The 12025-nt window shown below is 45.4% G+C and overlaps 1 protein-coding gene across 3 annotated transcripts; it reads left to right on the plus strand.

The window, feature by feature from the left end:
- Window positions 1-529: 529 nt before the first annotated feature.
- Window positions 530-6176, plus strand: LOC138841325 (transmembrane protein 177-like). Of its 3 annotated transcripts, none has more exons than XM_070042007.1 (3): window positions 530-587; window positions 2765-2929; window positions 4806-6176. In XM_070042007.1, exon 3 carries the CDS (start codon window positions 4828-4830, stop codon window positions 5758-5760), a length of 933 nt encoding a protein of 310 aa, XP_069898108.1. In that variant the 5' UTR covers window positions 530-587; window positions 2765-2929; window positions 4806-4827; the 3' UTR covers window positions 5761-6176. The 3 variants fall into 3 exon arrangements, with proteins under 3 accessions (XP_069898108.1, XP_069898110.1, XP_069898109.1); XM_070042008.1 differs by lacking the exon at window positions 530-587 and adding an exon at window positions 2110-2331; XM_070042009.1 differs by lacking the exon at window positions 2765-2929 and having other exon boundaries at window positions 545-587.
- Window positions 6177-12025: the final 5849 nt, after the last annotated feature.

The raw sequence follows: 12025 nt of genomic DNA on the forward strand, positions 1-12025 counted from the left end.
CCTCCAAAATAACCTGCAAAAAGCAGAGCTGGAGGTGTGGGCTAAGTGGTAGAGAGCCAGCCCAGCAGGCCGAACATGCCAATTCAGAGCCAGTGGGCGGTTCCACCAAGTGGGCATGGGCGTGGCCGTCTGATTGGGCGAGGACGGAAGGGCTGCGCCACAGGCCGCCTGGGGACGCAGGCGGGGCTGTCGTCCGAGGTTCCGAGGTTAAAGGGGACTGCCAAGGTCCCGGCTCCTAAGGACCGCCCCCAAGGACCTCGGTTTAGGAACGGGCCTCCGGTGCTGCCCTGAGCGTCGGCTGGGTGACACGTCCCCGCGCCACACGAAATATCCCACGGGTGCGGCGCCCCGCCGCTTCCGGACCCCAAGAACTGGGAGCCGAGCTCCGACCCGCCCTTCCACACCGCCCCCCACCCCACCGACTGGGGATAACTTCCGGTCCCGCCCCTTTGGAGCTCCGCCCCCACCGCCCTTTACGGGTTAGCGGAGGCCCAAGCCACGCCCTAAAGGCTCCGCCCCCCAGCGCGCAGACCGGCGTGCTTTGCGGCCGTCCAGCGTGCTGGTTCTTCGTGGGGGCTGCGGCTGAGGTGAGCGCGGCGAGCGGGGCGGGCGCCGGGTGGCCTGGGAAGCCACTCTTGGCTCCTAGATTCCCGGCGGGGTCGTGTTCGTGCGACTGAGTAGTCCTAGGGCCCCCGAGTGGAAGTATGGCCGGGACCCATGGCCTCCCAGGTCTCCGCGGCCCGCCTCCAAGGCGATCCCCGAGCTCGCCTGGGCGCTGGCGGGCCGAGGGGCTCGGGGATCTGGACGCAGACCTCCAGCTTCCGGGTTGGGAAGCATTGCAGGACTGCGGGGACGTGGGCGGGAGCTCCGAATTAAAGTGGGCGGAGCAGTTAGTTACCCTGCATTCTTGTCTGCCACCACACCTTGCTCAGTAAACACTGCCTTTCACAGATGGGAAGACGGTGGGTTTCAATCATAGTTAATTGGGATCATTAGTGACATTCACTGACGAAATAGTAGAGCATTTCTCAAAAGTAACTGTCAGACCAAGAAATGTACTCATTGCCTTACTCATGTAACTGTAACCCCTCTGTACAGCATCTTCACAAGAAAATAAAGAATTAAAAAAAAAATAACCTGCCAGAAAAGGGGTGGGGTAGGAAGGTGAAACCGTATTAGCTTTGAGTTGATGCTGAGAGAAGTTGACATGCTTTGTTGTTGTTGTTGCCAGTCCTGGGGCTTGAACTCAGGGCCTGCACACTGTCCCTGAGCCTTTCTACCACTTGAGCCACAGCGCCACTTCCGTCCGTCCTTTACTGTTTATGTGGTACTGAGGAATGGAACCCAGGGCTTCATGCATGCTATGCAAGCACTCTACCACTAAGCCACATTCCCAGTCTTTAACATGCTTTTTGGGGGGTGGCTCTCAATTTTATTGTTTTTGGCTAGTGGTCTGCCACCAGTCCAGTATTTTACTGGTTCATTGGAGATAGTGTCAGACTTTTCTGACCTAGTAAACCATGTCTTCTCATCCCAGCCTCCTGAGAAGCTTAGATAACAGATGTGAGCCACTAGCACAGTGTCTTGACATGCAGTTTTTTCCACTATTGTATGTGATTTAGCATAACAAGTTGTCCAAAATGACAAGTTTGCTATGGACATCCCTCAGTCTATAACAAACACTGCATCTGTGTTTGCTGGCTAGGCTTGCTACAAGAAAGTACCACAGACTGGATGACCTGATCTGCAATGTATTTTCTCACAGTTTTAGAGGCTAGAAGTCCAAGACCTAGGTATAGGCAAGTATGGTGTCACTTGAGGCCTTTCTCCTTGGCTATTAGATGGTCATTTTCTTCCAAGATGCTCCTGTTCCCTCTGTGTGTTTATGTCCCAGTCTCTTTTTATAAAGGCACCAGATTGGATTAGAGCACATCCTCATTTTCCTTTCCTTTCTCAAGACCCTAACAACAGCCATAATCTCATATACTGAGAACTTGACCTTCAATATGTGAAGTTGGAGGGACACAAATCAGTTCTTACACTGCCACTTTGGGTTAGAAGTGTGGTAATAGAACATTTGATTAAAGTGGTCCTGAGTTCAAATCTCAGTAACACACACACACACACACACACACACACACACACACACACACACACACACACACACACACACACACACACACACACAAGAGATCCTTGTCACTTCGATCCATTTGCTTAACCTGTCTGTACGTCAGATTTGTTGTGTGTTTTTTTTGTATCCTCAGGTTCCACATCTAGAGATTTGACCAGTCACAGGTCCCAAATATTTGGGGGGAAAATTATCCATAGGTACAGACTTCTTTCTTTTCATTACACCTTAAACAATACAGTAGAACAACTTTATGCATAGCATTTGCATTGCCTTAGGTGTTTTAAGTAATCCAGGGATGATTTTAAATACATGGAGAATGTATGGAGGTAATACATAAATACTAAACCATTTGTGTAAGACTGTAGCATCTGTGAATTTGAGTTATATATAAGGATGCTGGAACCAATCCCTTGCAGATATAGAGGGACCACTATGGTGTGTGTTGTGTGTGTATAAATGTATATATATAAATACTTTTTTTTGTTTATTAGGAATAATTGTTTAAAATTGTTTATTACCTAATAGTTTATTCAGCATTATTCATTAATACAGCTGGTCCTTCATAACCATGGATACATCCATGGATTCAACTAACCAAATGTTGAAAGCACTTATTTTTTTCCCTTGCAGTTAATCCTTAAGCAATGGGAGATAAACATACATTGTAGTTGACTGCAACCAGGGACAGCAGGACGGGATACTGGAGCTGAAGAAACAAGAAAGGAGACAGAGGATAGAAGAACAGGGTACCAGGGGTCCAGCATTCACTGGCTTTTGAAGCCCTAGCTCCCATAAGTGAGTTTATTTGTTTAATTCAGTACAGGAAAAAAATTACTATAGGTGGTACAGAAAACAAGCTGTTAATCTATCTTGTGGTTACAATCATTAACATAAACCATAATTTGTATACATAGTAATAACTAACTTCCTATAGCTAGGGAACAATGAGAAGTGGTGACCATAACACAAACATTCATCTTATTCCCATTGTCTCGTGTTATAGGTGCCAATCAACTGTGACTCAGATACCATCAGGTCCAGTTAAGTTGTAACATACATTTATCTTGCCTTGCCTGTTTTGACCTTTCCAGAGTCCAGTTCTCAGGCTTCTGAGTACTGAGAAGGTGGTGTTCCAACCTGTTAACCTTTTCCTGATCTCAAAGCTCAGCTCCAAAGTTCCCAAAAATACATGCTGCATTTACATTAGGTATCAGGTATTATAATACTCTAGAGATGGTTTAAAGTATATGAGAGAATGTGCATATGCTTCAAACATCAACAAACTTCAAAGCAAAGGAGCATCTTGTATTTTAGGACTTGCTTGGTCAGACAGTCCCTGTCCTAGCTATTCTGTCTTTCTATCAGGAAAGCAGCCACAGACAACCTATAGTTTATATGCCAATACTATGCCATTTTACACAAAGAACTTGAGCATCCTTTGCTTTTGATATCTACAAGGTGTCCTGGAACTAAGCTGTTACAGATCCTGAGGGACAACTCTATAGGGAAAGTTCTCAGAACTCTGTGTAGCATATAATAAAGTGTTCAACAAGTTAAACATGGGATGCATTTTTAGGTTAGTGATCACAAGCTTCACTGTAGGATGAATGGTGGGTAGAATGAAGCAGTTAAGTACTTGATGCTGTGCCCAGTCTTGAGAATAAAAATAATAACTACAAGCCAGACACCAGTGGCCCATACCTGAAATCCTAGCTACTCAGGTGGCTGAGATCTGAGGATCATGATTTGAAGCCATCCTGGGCAGGAAAGCCCATAGGATTCTTATCTCTAATTAACACACACACACACACACACACACACACACACACACACGAAGTAGGGTGGCATTGATCAAAAGAAATGTACTCATTCCTGATTTATGAAATAGTAACACTATATCACCGTTATAATAGCAATTTTTAAAAAAGGGCCAGAAGTAGAGCTGTGACTCAAAGTGGTAGAGTGCTAACCTTGAGCAAAAACTGCTCAGCGACAGCATCCATACCCTGAATTCAAACCCCAATAGTGGCACAAAAAAGTAAATATTATAGCTATTATCAGAAGGAATGTCTGCTTATGCCAGACACTAAAATACTTCTAAATACAGTCATTGTATTACTTAAGTTAAAAAGGATATGGCCAGTGGCTCATGCCTGTAATCCTAGCTACTCAGGAGGCTGAGTTCTGAGGATTACCAGTCTTAAGAAATCTGGGCAAGAAAGTCTGTGAGACCTTATCTCCAATTAACAACCAAAAAGCCAGGAATAGAATTGTGGCTCAAGCAGTAGACCACTAGCCTTGAACACAAACACTCAAGGACAGCACCCAGGCCCTGAGGTCAAACCCTAGCATTAGCACCAAAAAAAAAAAAGGAAAAAGGATATGGGCATCTGGTTGTGGATGAGCATGCCTATAATTCCGTCTATTGGGAGGCTGAGGCAGATGTTTTACCTGGGTAATTTAGCAAGACCAGTCTCAAAATAAAATTAAAAAAAAAAAAACAGCTGGGAATTGTAGCTCAGTAGTAGAGCCTTTGCCTGGCAATTGCAAGGTCATGGGTTAATCTCTAGTACTAGAGGGGAAGAAGGAGGAAGAGAAAATAGCCTTGAAGGATGTTCATTCTGCAAGCAGAACTGGAAACCATTGGCTGACTTCTCTTTCTCTTGACCAGGTTGTCACCAGCGACAATACTAATGGCTGGTCCCCTGTGGAGGGCAGCAGTCTTTATACAGAGACATAGGACAGCTCTCTTGGTGGGTTCCTGCACAGGCCTGTTTGGAATTCAAATTTCATACCACCTGTGCCCAGATCCCATGGTCCGGTGGCTCTACCAATACTGGCCAAAGGGCCAGCCAGCTCCACTCTTCCCAGAACTGCAGAACCTCTTCCAAGAGGTGCTCCAGGACCTGGGTGTCCCATCAAGCCACTCCTACAAACCCTTTACTACCTTCATCTTCCAGCCTCTGAGTGCCGGTTTCCCAAAACTCCCTGCTGGGGCTGTAGTGGGCATCCCTGCCATCTTCCTGGGTAACCTAGTAACCACTGATCATCCAGTCATTGTACATGGGCAAAAAGTGGACTGGCAAAGCCCAGCAGGCACTCGGCTAAGAGATGCCTTGACCTTGTCCCATGGTGCCCAGAAATTCGCCTTGGCCAGGGAGGTGGTGTACCTGGAGAGCAGTGCAGCTGCCCTGCAGGCTGTGCCAGCCCCAGCTTGCCTGGCAGGAACCTGGGCACTTAGCGTGGGTGCTAAGCATGCCCTAGGGCTCTACGGAGGCCCTAGGAGCTTACGAGCGGCCTTCAACATGGCGGCAGCATTGGCAGGCTTTGTGGCTTACGCCTTCTGCACAGACTCTCTCACTCATGCTCTGGAAGGCTGGCTGGACCGTCGCACAGCTTCCCTATCTCCAGACTATGCCCGCGGTGGAGTTGAATTCTATGAGAAGATTCTATCTGGCAACCTGGCCCTGCGCAGCCTTCTAGGCAGGCATGGAGAAAAGCTGTTTGCACCCAGTGGGAACATCATCCCTAAACACTGGTTCCGCATCAAACATTTACCTTACACCACTCGCCGGGACTCTGTACTGCAGGTATGGAGGAGGACACTGAACCAAGGGCACTCCTGAGGAACCCCTCACCAGGACATTCCTACCTTGCCCGGGTACCTGAGAAGATCTTTTTTTTTTTAAATTAATTTTTTTATTTTATTTTAATTTAATTTTTATTGTGAAAATACCGTACAGAGGAGTTACAATTACATGGGCAAGATAACGAGTACATTCTGAGAAGATCTTTGATGCCTCTGCACCCTTAGCCCAAGGTCACAAAAATGTCAAACCGCAGTTAGTATAGATCCTCTCCTTGCCTACCACTTACAGACTTGGTGACATTAGACAAGTCCTTGTACGATCTGAACCTTCCTTTCCTCAATTGTAAACTAGGGAGAAGACAACTACCTCAAAGAATTATTCAGTTGTGTGAAACCATGAGCAGGAGAAGGGCCTGGCAAACAGCGCCCTAAATAAACAAGGTGTTGCTCCTACTTGGTCTTTGGGTTCTAGTGGACTGTGGAAGTCAGGCTATGTCTCACCACCAAAGATGATTATAGTATGTCAACTCCTGCAACAAACAACCATCCGTCTACCTATCTGTCAAACCCCAGTTCCTCCATGGTAGAGGTGAGAAGATTTAAGAGATGAAGATGTGAAGTTAGCCTGAGGCTGCTTTAAGGTAGAGCCTTATGGTTAATGTGATCAGTAGGGTCCTATGGATGCAAATGGCACACAGAGAGAAGGGAAACCCCAAAGAGAGGTAGGTGGTAAGGAAACCAGGAAAGCCCCTAGACCTGATAAGAGTGAAGTTAATGTGGCAGGAGCTCTGCTTGTAGGTAGAGGAAGGAGAAAAAAAAAATGCAAAATAGCCTTTACTGTGACAGTCCAAAGCAGGCAGCCTTCCCAGCCACAGAACATGATCAGGGATTGCAAAGAAGAGGTTCAGTGGGGGAAACTTAGAGGAGAAGAGTAAGTCATTCCAGGTAGAGAGGTGTGCACATGTTTCTACTGAACATGAAAGGCCACATGGACCACCTATTTGGCTGGAGAAATATTACTTGGAGTCTGGACATACTAGGCTTCTCACCACTCCTCACTACTGCCCTATCTGTTCTTAATCTTGGCAAGAGCCAAGATAGCAGCATCAGGCATTCCTGCAGATCTGCCCCAACAGTAAGGTAAGGGCTAGAGGCTGGAGATGTGGAAGATGTTCCAGTGTTTAAATATGACTAGTATAATAGGTGTTTTGCACCAATTATGCTAGTCATATTTAAACACTGGTGCATTTACTGTTACTGAAGTTGTGAAATTGACATAATCATATAATACTCTTAGTGACATAAGATGGCTGCCAGTGATTTATGGACTTACTGTTCTTGACTTTGTGTAATCTCCCCATGCTTCCTTTAGTTCTAAGTAATACAATATGGCAACATTGAGAGTGCTGTAGTTTCAATCTGGAATGTCCCCTGGAATGGCCTGAGTGTTAGATGCTTGGTCCCCAGGGTAGCACTTTTGGGAGGTGGTGCAACCTTTGGGAGGTGGGAGCTGTGGGGGATCATTGAGTTATTGAAGATATGTCCTCAAAGGGGCTAGTGGTACCTCAGCCCTTTCCTCATTCTCTCTGCTCCATCATGTACTTCCACCTTGATAGGCCACCTTACTTACCATGGACCTAAAAGCAATAGGGCCAACTATATAGACTGTAAGCTCCAAAACTATGAGCCAAAATAGCCTTGTTACAATTGAGTATCTCAGGTGTCTTTTTTTCTTTTTTCTTTTTTTTTTGGTTGTGGAGCTTGAACTCCGGGCCTGGGAGCTGTCCCTAAGCTCTTCAGCTCAAGTCTTACCAGTTTGAGCCACAATGCCACTTCCAGTTTTCTGGTGGTTAATTGGAGATATGAGTCTCAGACTTTTCTGCCCAGGCTAGTTTTGAACCATGAACCTCAAATCTCAGCCTCCTGAGTAGCTAGGATTACAGGCATGAGCCACTGGTACCCAGTTCAGGTGTTTTTTGTAGTAAGCAAGGCTATCAGAGGGTATGCCATGATTAAGTTAGAAAATATTGTGACTTCCTAGCAAACTGCTGTTTTTATGAAACAAGTTGCCATGCTAGAGAGGCCCAGGTGGCAGGAAGCGTGATAAGGTGGCTTCTGATCAGTAGCTATCAGAAAACTGACCTCCATCCAACAGCCCACAATGAACTGGATCCTGCCCACAGCCATATGAATTGGGAAGAGAATCCTTACCCAGACCAGCTTTCAGACAAAGCCTCAGCCTTAGCCAACCTTTTTATTGCTGCTTATTGAGAACCCCAGAATCAGAGGGCACAACTAAGGTGTGCCTGGATCTTGGCCCCATAGAAATAATGAGGCCATAGGTAATAGGTAAATACATTACTACTTGATAAAATGTTTAGAAAAAAATGTGACTTAAAAAAAAAAACTTGTAAGCATCACAAACCTATATATTTTGGTCCAGTCACTTCAAGCACAGAAATTAATCATATGCCTATAAACCAACAGAAATTAAATAGTATGTGTTGAAAGATGTATTTAAGAACATTAGCAAGCTGGGCGCTGGTGGCTCACAACTGTAAACCTAGCTACTTAGGAGGCTGAGATCTGAGGATCACGGTTCAAAGCCAGCCACGGCAGGAAACTCCATGAGACTCTTATCTCCAATAAACCACTAGAAAACCAGAAGTGGTACTGTGGCTCAAGCGGTAGAGCACTCGCCTTGAGCTGAAGAGCGCTAGGACAGCACCCAAGCCCAGAGTTCAAGCCCCACGACCAACAATAACAACAACAAAAAGAACATTAGCTATAAATACATTTATTTTTATTGTGTGTGTGTGTGCGCGCGCCAATACTAGGGCTTGAATTCAGGGCCTGGACTTTTTTTGCCCAAGACTGGTGCTCTGTCACTTGAGCCACAGCTCTACTTCCTGCTTTTTGGTGGCTAATTGGAGATAAGAGAGTCTCAGACTTTCCTGCCTGGGCTGGCTTCAAACCACCATCCTCAGATCTCAGCCTCCTGAGAATTACAGGGATGAGCCACTGGCACCTAACTAAATACATTTTTAATAGAAATAATTAAAAGATTGGACAACAGTGACTCAAGAAGTTATGAATTGTGTTTAGCCACTAAAATGTATACTGATAAACTGATAGGAATTTGTAGAAATATAAATAAGCCAGGCACTGGTTGTTCATGCCTATAATCGTAAGTATTTGGGAGGCTGAGTTCTGAGGATCACAGTTTGAAGCCAGCTGGGTCAGGAAGATCCATGAGACACTTCCAATTAACCACCAGAAAACTGTGGCTGAAAGTGATAGAGTGCTAACCTTGAGTGAAGAAGCTTAGATACAGCATCCTGAGTTCAAGTTCCAGCCCTGAGTTCAAGCCCCACAACCGGCAAAAAAGATATAAACATCATATAAAATTCTTAAAAATATAAAGTGCTACCTACATACTGATTACAAGGACATAAACTAAGCAAGAAATTCACAGTCGGAAGCAATGTTATGGTGGAATTTTGAATAATTCTATTCTTAACATGCACACACATGCATTTGTATAAAGTCTTGCTCAGTGGATCCTGGACCTTTGCTTTCTTTTTGCATCAAGGTGACAGATTCTGCATCCCTGCTCTGGCTCTGCATTCTTGGGGTGTGGCCAACCTTCTGTCTGTAACTGTGGCAGCCATGAAAATGTGCTCCTCAGACCTGCTGGGGGAGCACACTTGACTGACAGCCCAAGCTGTTGTTTCTCTAGCTCCATCACCACATTCACTCTGAGGCCATGCCTTCGCCCCCTGCTTTTAGCCAGTGACCACATGGTAGCCATAATCCTGCAGGTGAGCAAATGACCTAAGAACTCCCTGTAGTCTGGGAAAGCCTTTCTTAGAACCCTGATATCTGTGACCCTTCTCCTCCCTCCCCCTGCCTCTTCCATGTCCCTTCTGCCTTTTCCTTCAGGTATTTTTACCAGTGCAGCTCTCATTCACAGATTCATGTCTTGGTGGTATCTAGGCACAGAGAGCCTCAATTACATCTTTCGCCGTGCAGGTGTAGTATGAGCTTAAGCTGAGTCCTACAAAAGAGACTGACAAGCACACCTGCAGTGACATGAGATCAATGCCATGAACTTATGTGAGGAAGCACTGGAAAGGGCAACTAACAACCTGTAGTGGCGGACAGGGAGGTGCTAAAACCCCAAAGGGTGAGTGAAAGAATTCATACTAGTAATACCCAGTATGTGAATGAGAATGATGCTCACATATCAATGCTTTACATATATTTACTCATCCCCACAATAGTCCCACAGTCTTCTGTTGTATTCTGAATGCTTATGTCTCTCCCCCTTTCACACATTGAAACCCTGTCCTCCATGTGGCAATATTAAGAGATAGGGCTATTAGAGGCAGAATGGGATTAGTGTCCTTAGAAAAGAGGACCAAAGGAACCCATGTGCTTCCACCATGCAGAGACACAGAGAAGACACCATTTATGAGGAGCATATCCTCATCAGACACCAAATCTGTTGGCACCTTGATCTTGGATTTTCTATCCTCCAGAATTGTGACCCATACATGTCTATGTTTACACATGACTCAGCATAGGGCATTTTGTTATAGTAGCCCAAATAAACTAAGATATCACCATTTTACAGAAGAGGAGATCAAATCGTAGAGAGTTTGAGTAGCTTCCTACCAAGCAGTGTGGGGCACCAGATCTTAACTCAGGCACTTTAGCATCTTTGTTCTTACCACTATCACGTTAGCCAGGTAAAATGGGCCAGGGGAAGAACCCAGACAGAAGCTAGCAGTGAGATGGTTCTTACAGCTCAAGTCAGTTCAGGTCCAAAAGGAGACTAAACACACAGTGCTCCAAATGTCATGAAGAACCAGTGGCTGTCTACATCGTGACAGGGACTGACTTGTAGGAAATAAGGTCTCTGAAAAGTACATGAATAGGGGCTGGGAAGGTGTTCATGGTAGAGTGCTTGCCCTGCATGCATGAGGCCCTGGGTTTAATTCCTCGGCACCACATAAGCAGAAAAAGCTGGAAGTGGCGCTGTGGCTCAAGTGGTAGAGCACTAGCCTTGAGCTGAAGAGCCAAGGGACAGCACCCAGGCCCAGAGTTCAGGCCCCACAACCAACAAAAAAAAAAAAAAAAGAATAGCAGCTCTAAGGAGCAGCCCTACCTGCTAGAGGTGGGATTTGCATCTCACTGGAGAACTTAGGGTGATGAACCACTTCTTGCTGCAAATTCACCCGCTGAGGTAACAAACTAGATATCCACTATGTACATACTGTCATATAAAATGATGCTCATTGAAATGAACTCCAAGAAATGGAAACAAGGTTTTTATGGTACGGTTTTTCTTTTTACATTCGTGTGTTGCCTTTTGCCACTTTTTTATTTCTGTGTCCTTGGTTTTATATATAAGTTTATGTAATTTGGGAAGTTGAAGTACAAACAGGACAAAGGGTGAACCAATTCAGCAGTGATACTAGACACTATATTGTAAATGAAATATACAACTTGGGAGGGAAGGGGGTCTGGAGGGGAAAAACTGGGAGAAAAATGAGGGAGGTGGGGGTGACACTGTTCCAAAAAAATGTACTCATTGCCTGACTTATATAACTGTCACCCCTCTATATGTCACCTTTACAATAAATTTTCAAATGCTCAGAAACTGATGTAAAGACACCGAAAAAGATGCAGAATTAGCTGTCTACAGAGAAGGACCTCACCAAAGCTCTCCAATGCAAACCTCCAAAGAGATGCCAGGGCAGCTGCCAAGACAGGACACTAGTTGGCTAGATATGCACAGACAGTTCACAACATGCTTATTAATGGTGTTTGCTTTTACCAGCCCAATCAGGTGGGTACTACTTACTTGCTCAATGGCTTGGTTTTTCCAAGACTAAATCACTGTCAGTGTTGAATTTTCCCTAACTGTATCATATGAAAAGGCCATGGTACTCACCCTCTTACCCAGCAATAGACTGCTGTTCTTTTCAGGGCCCTGAGCTTAAGCTCCCTAAATTCATGTCAGAGGTGAACCCCAGCAGATTAAACCAGCCAGATCCTTTGTCATCCTCTACTTGAAGCAGTCCTGCAAGCCTGGAAGTGCATGTCTTTGTCAAATTGCTAAGGCAGGAAAGAACTGGAATCAGAATCCTGTGAGAAAATGGTGGTGGGGAGGGGAGTGTTGCTGTCAATGCCTCTGTAGACAGCCTTTGGCCTTGGAGCCAGACCATCTGAGTTAAGATCCTGGCTCTACAACTTGATGCTGATGGGTATATTAGCCTTCCTATGCCTCAGTTTCC

This window comes from Dipodomys merriami, unplaced genomic scaffold, assembly GCF_024711535.1.
Source record: "Dipodomys merriami isolate MVZ:Mamm:240054 unplaced genomic scaffold, mDipMer1.0.p SCAF_3156, whole genome shotgun sequence".
NCBI lineage: Eukaryota > Metazoa > Chordata > Mammalia > Rodentia > Heteromyidae > Dipodomys > Dipodomys merriami.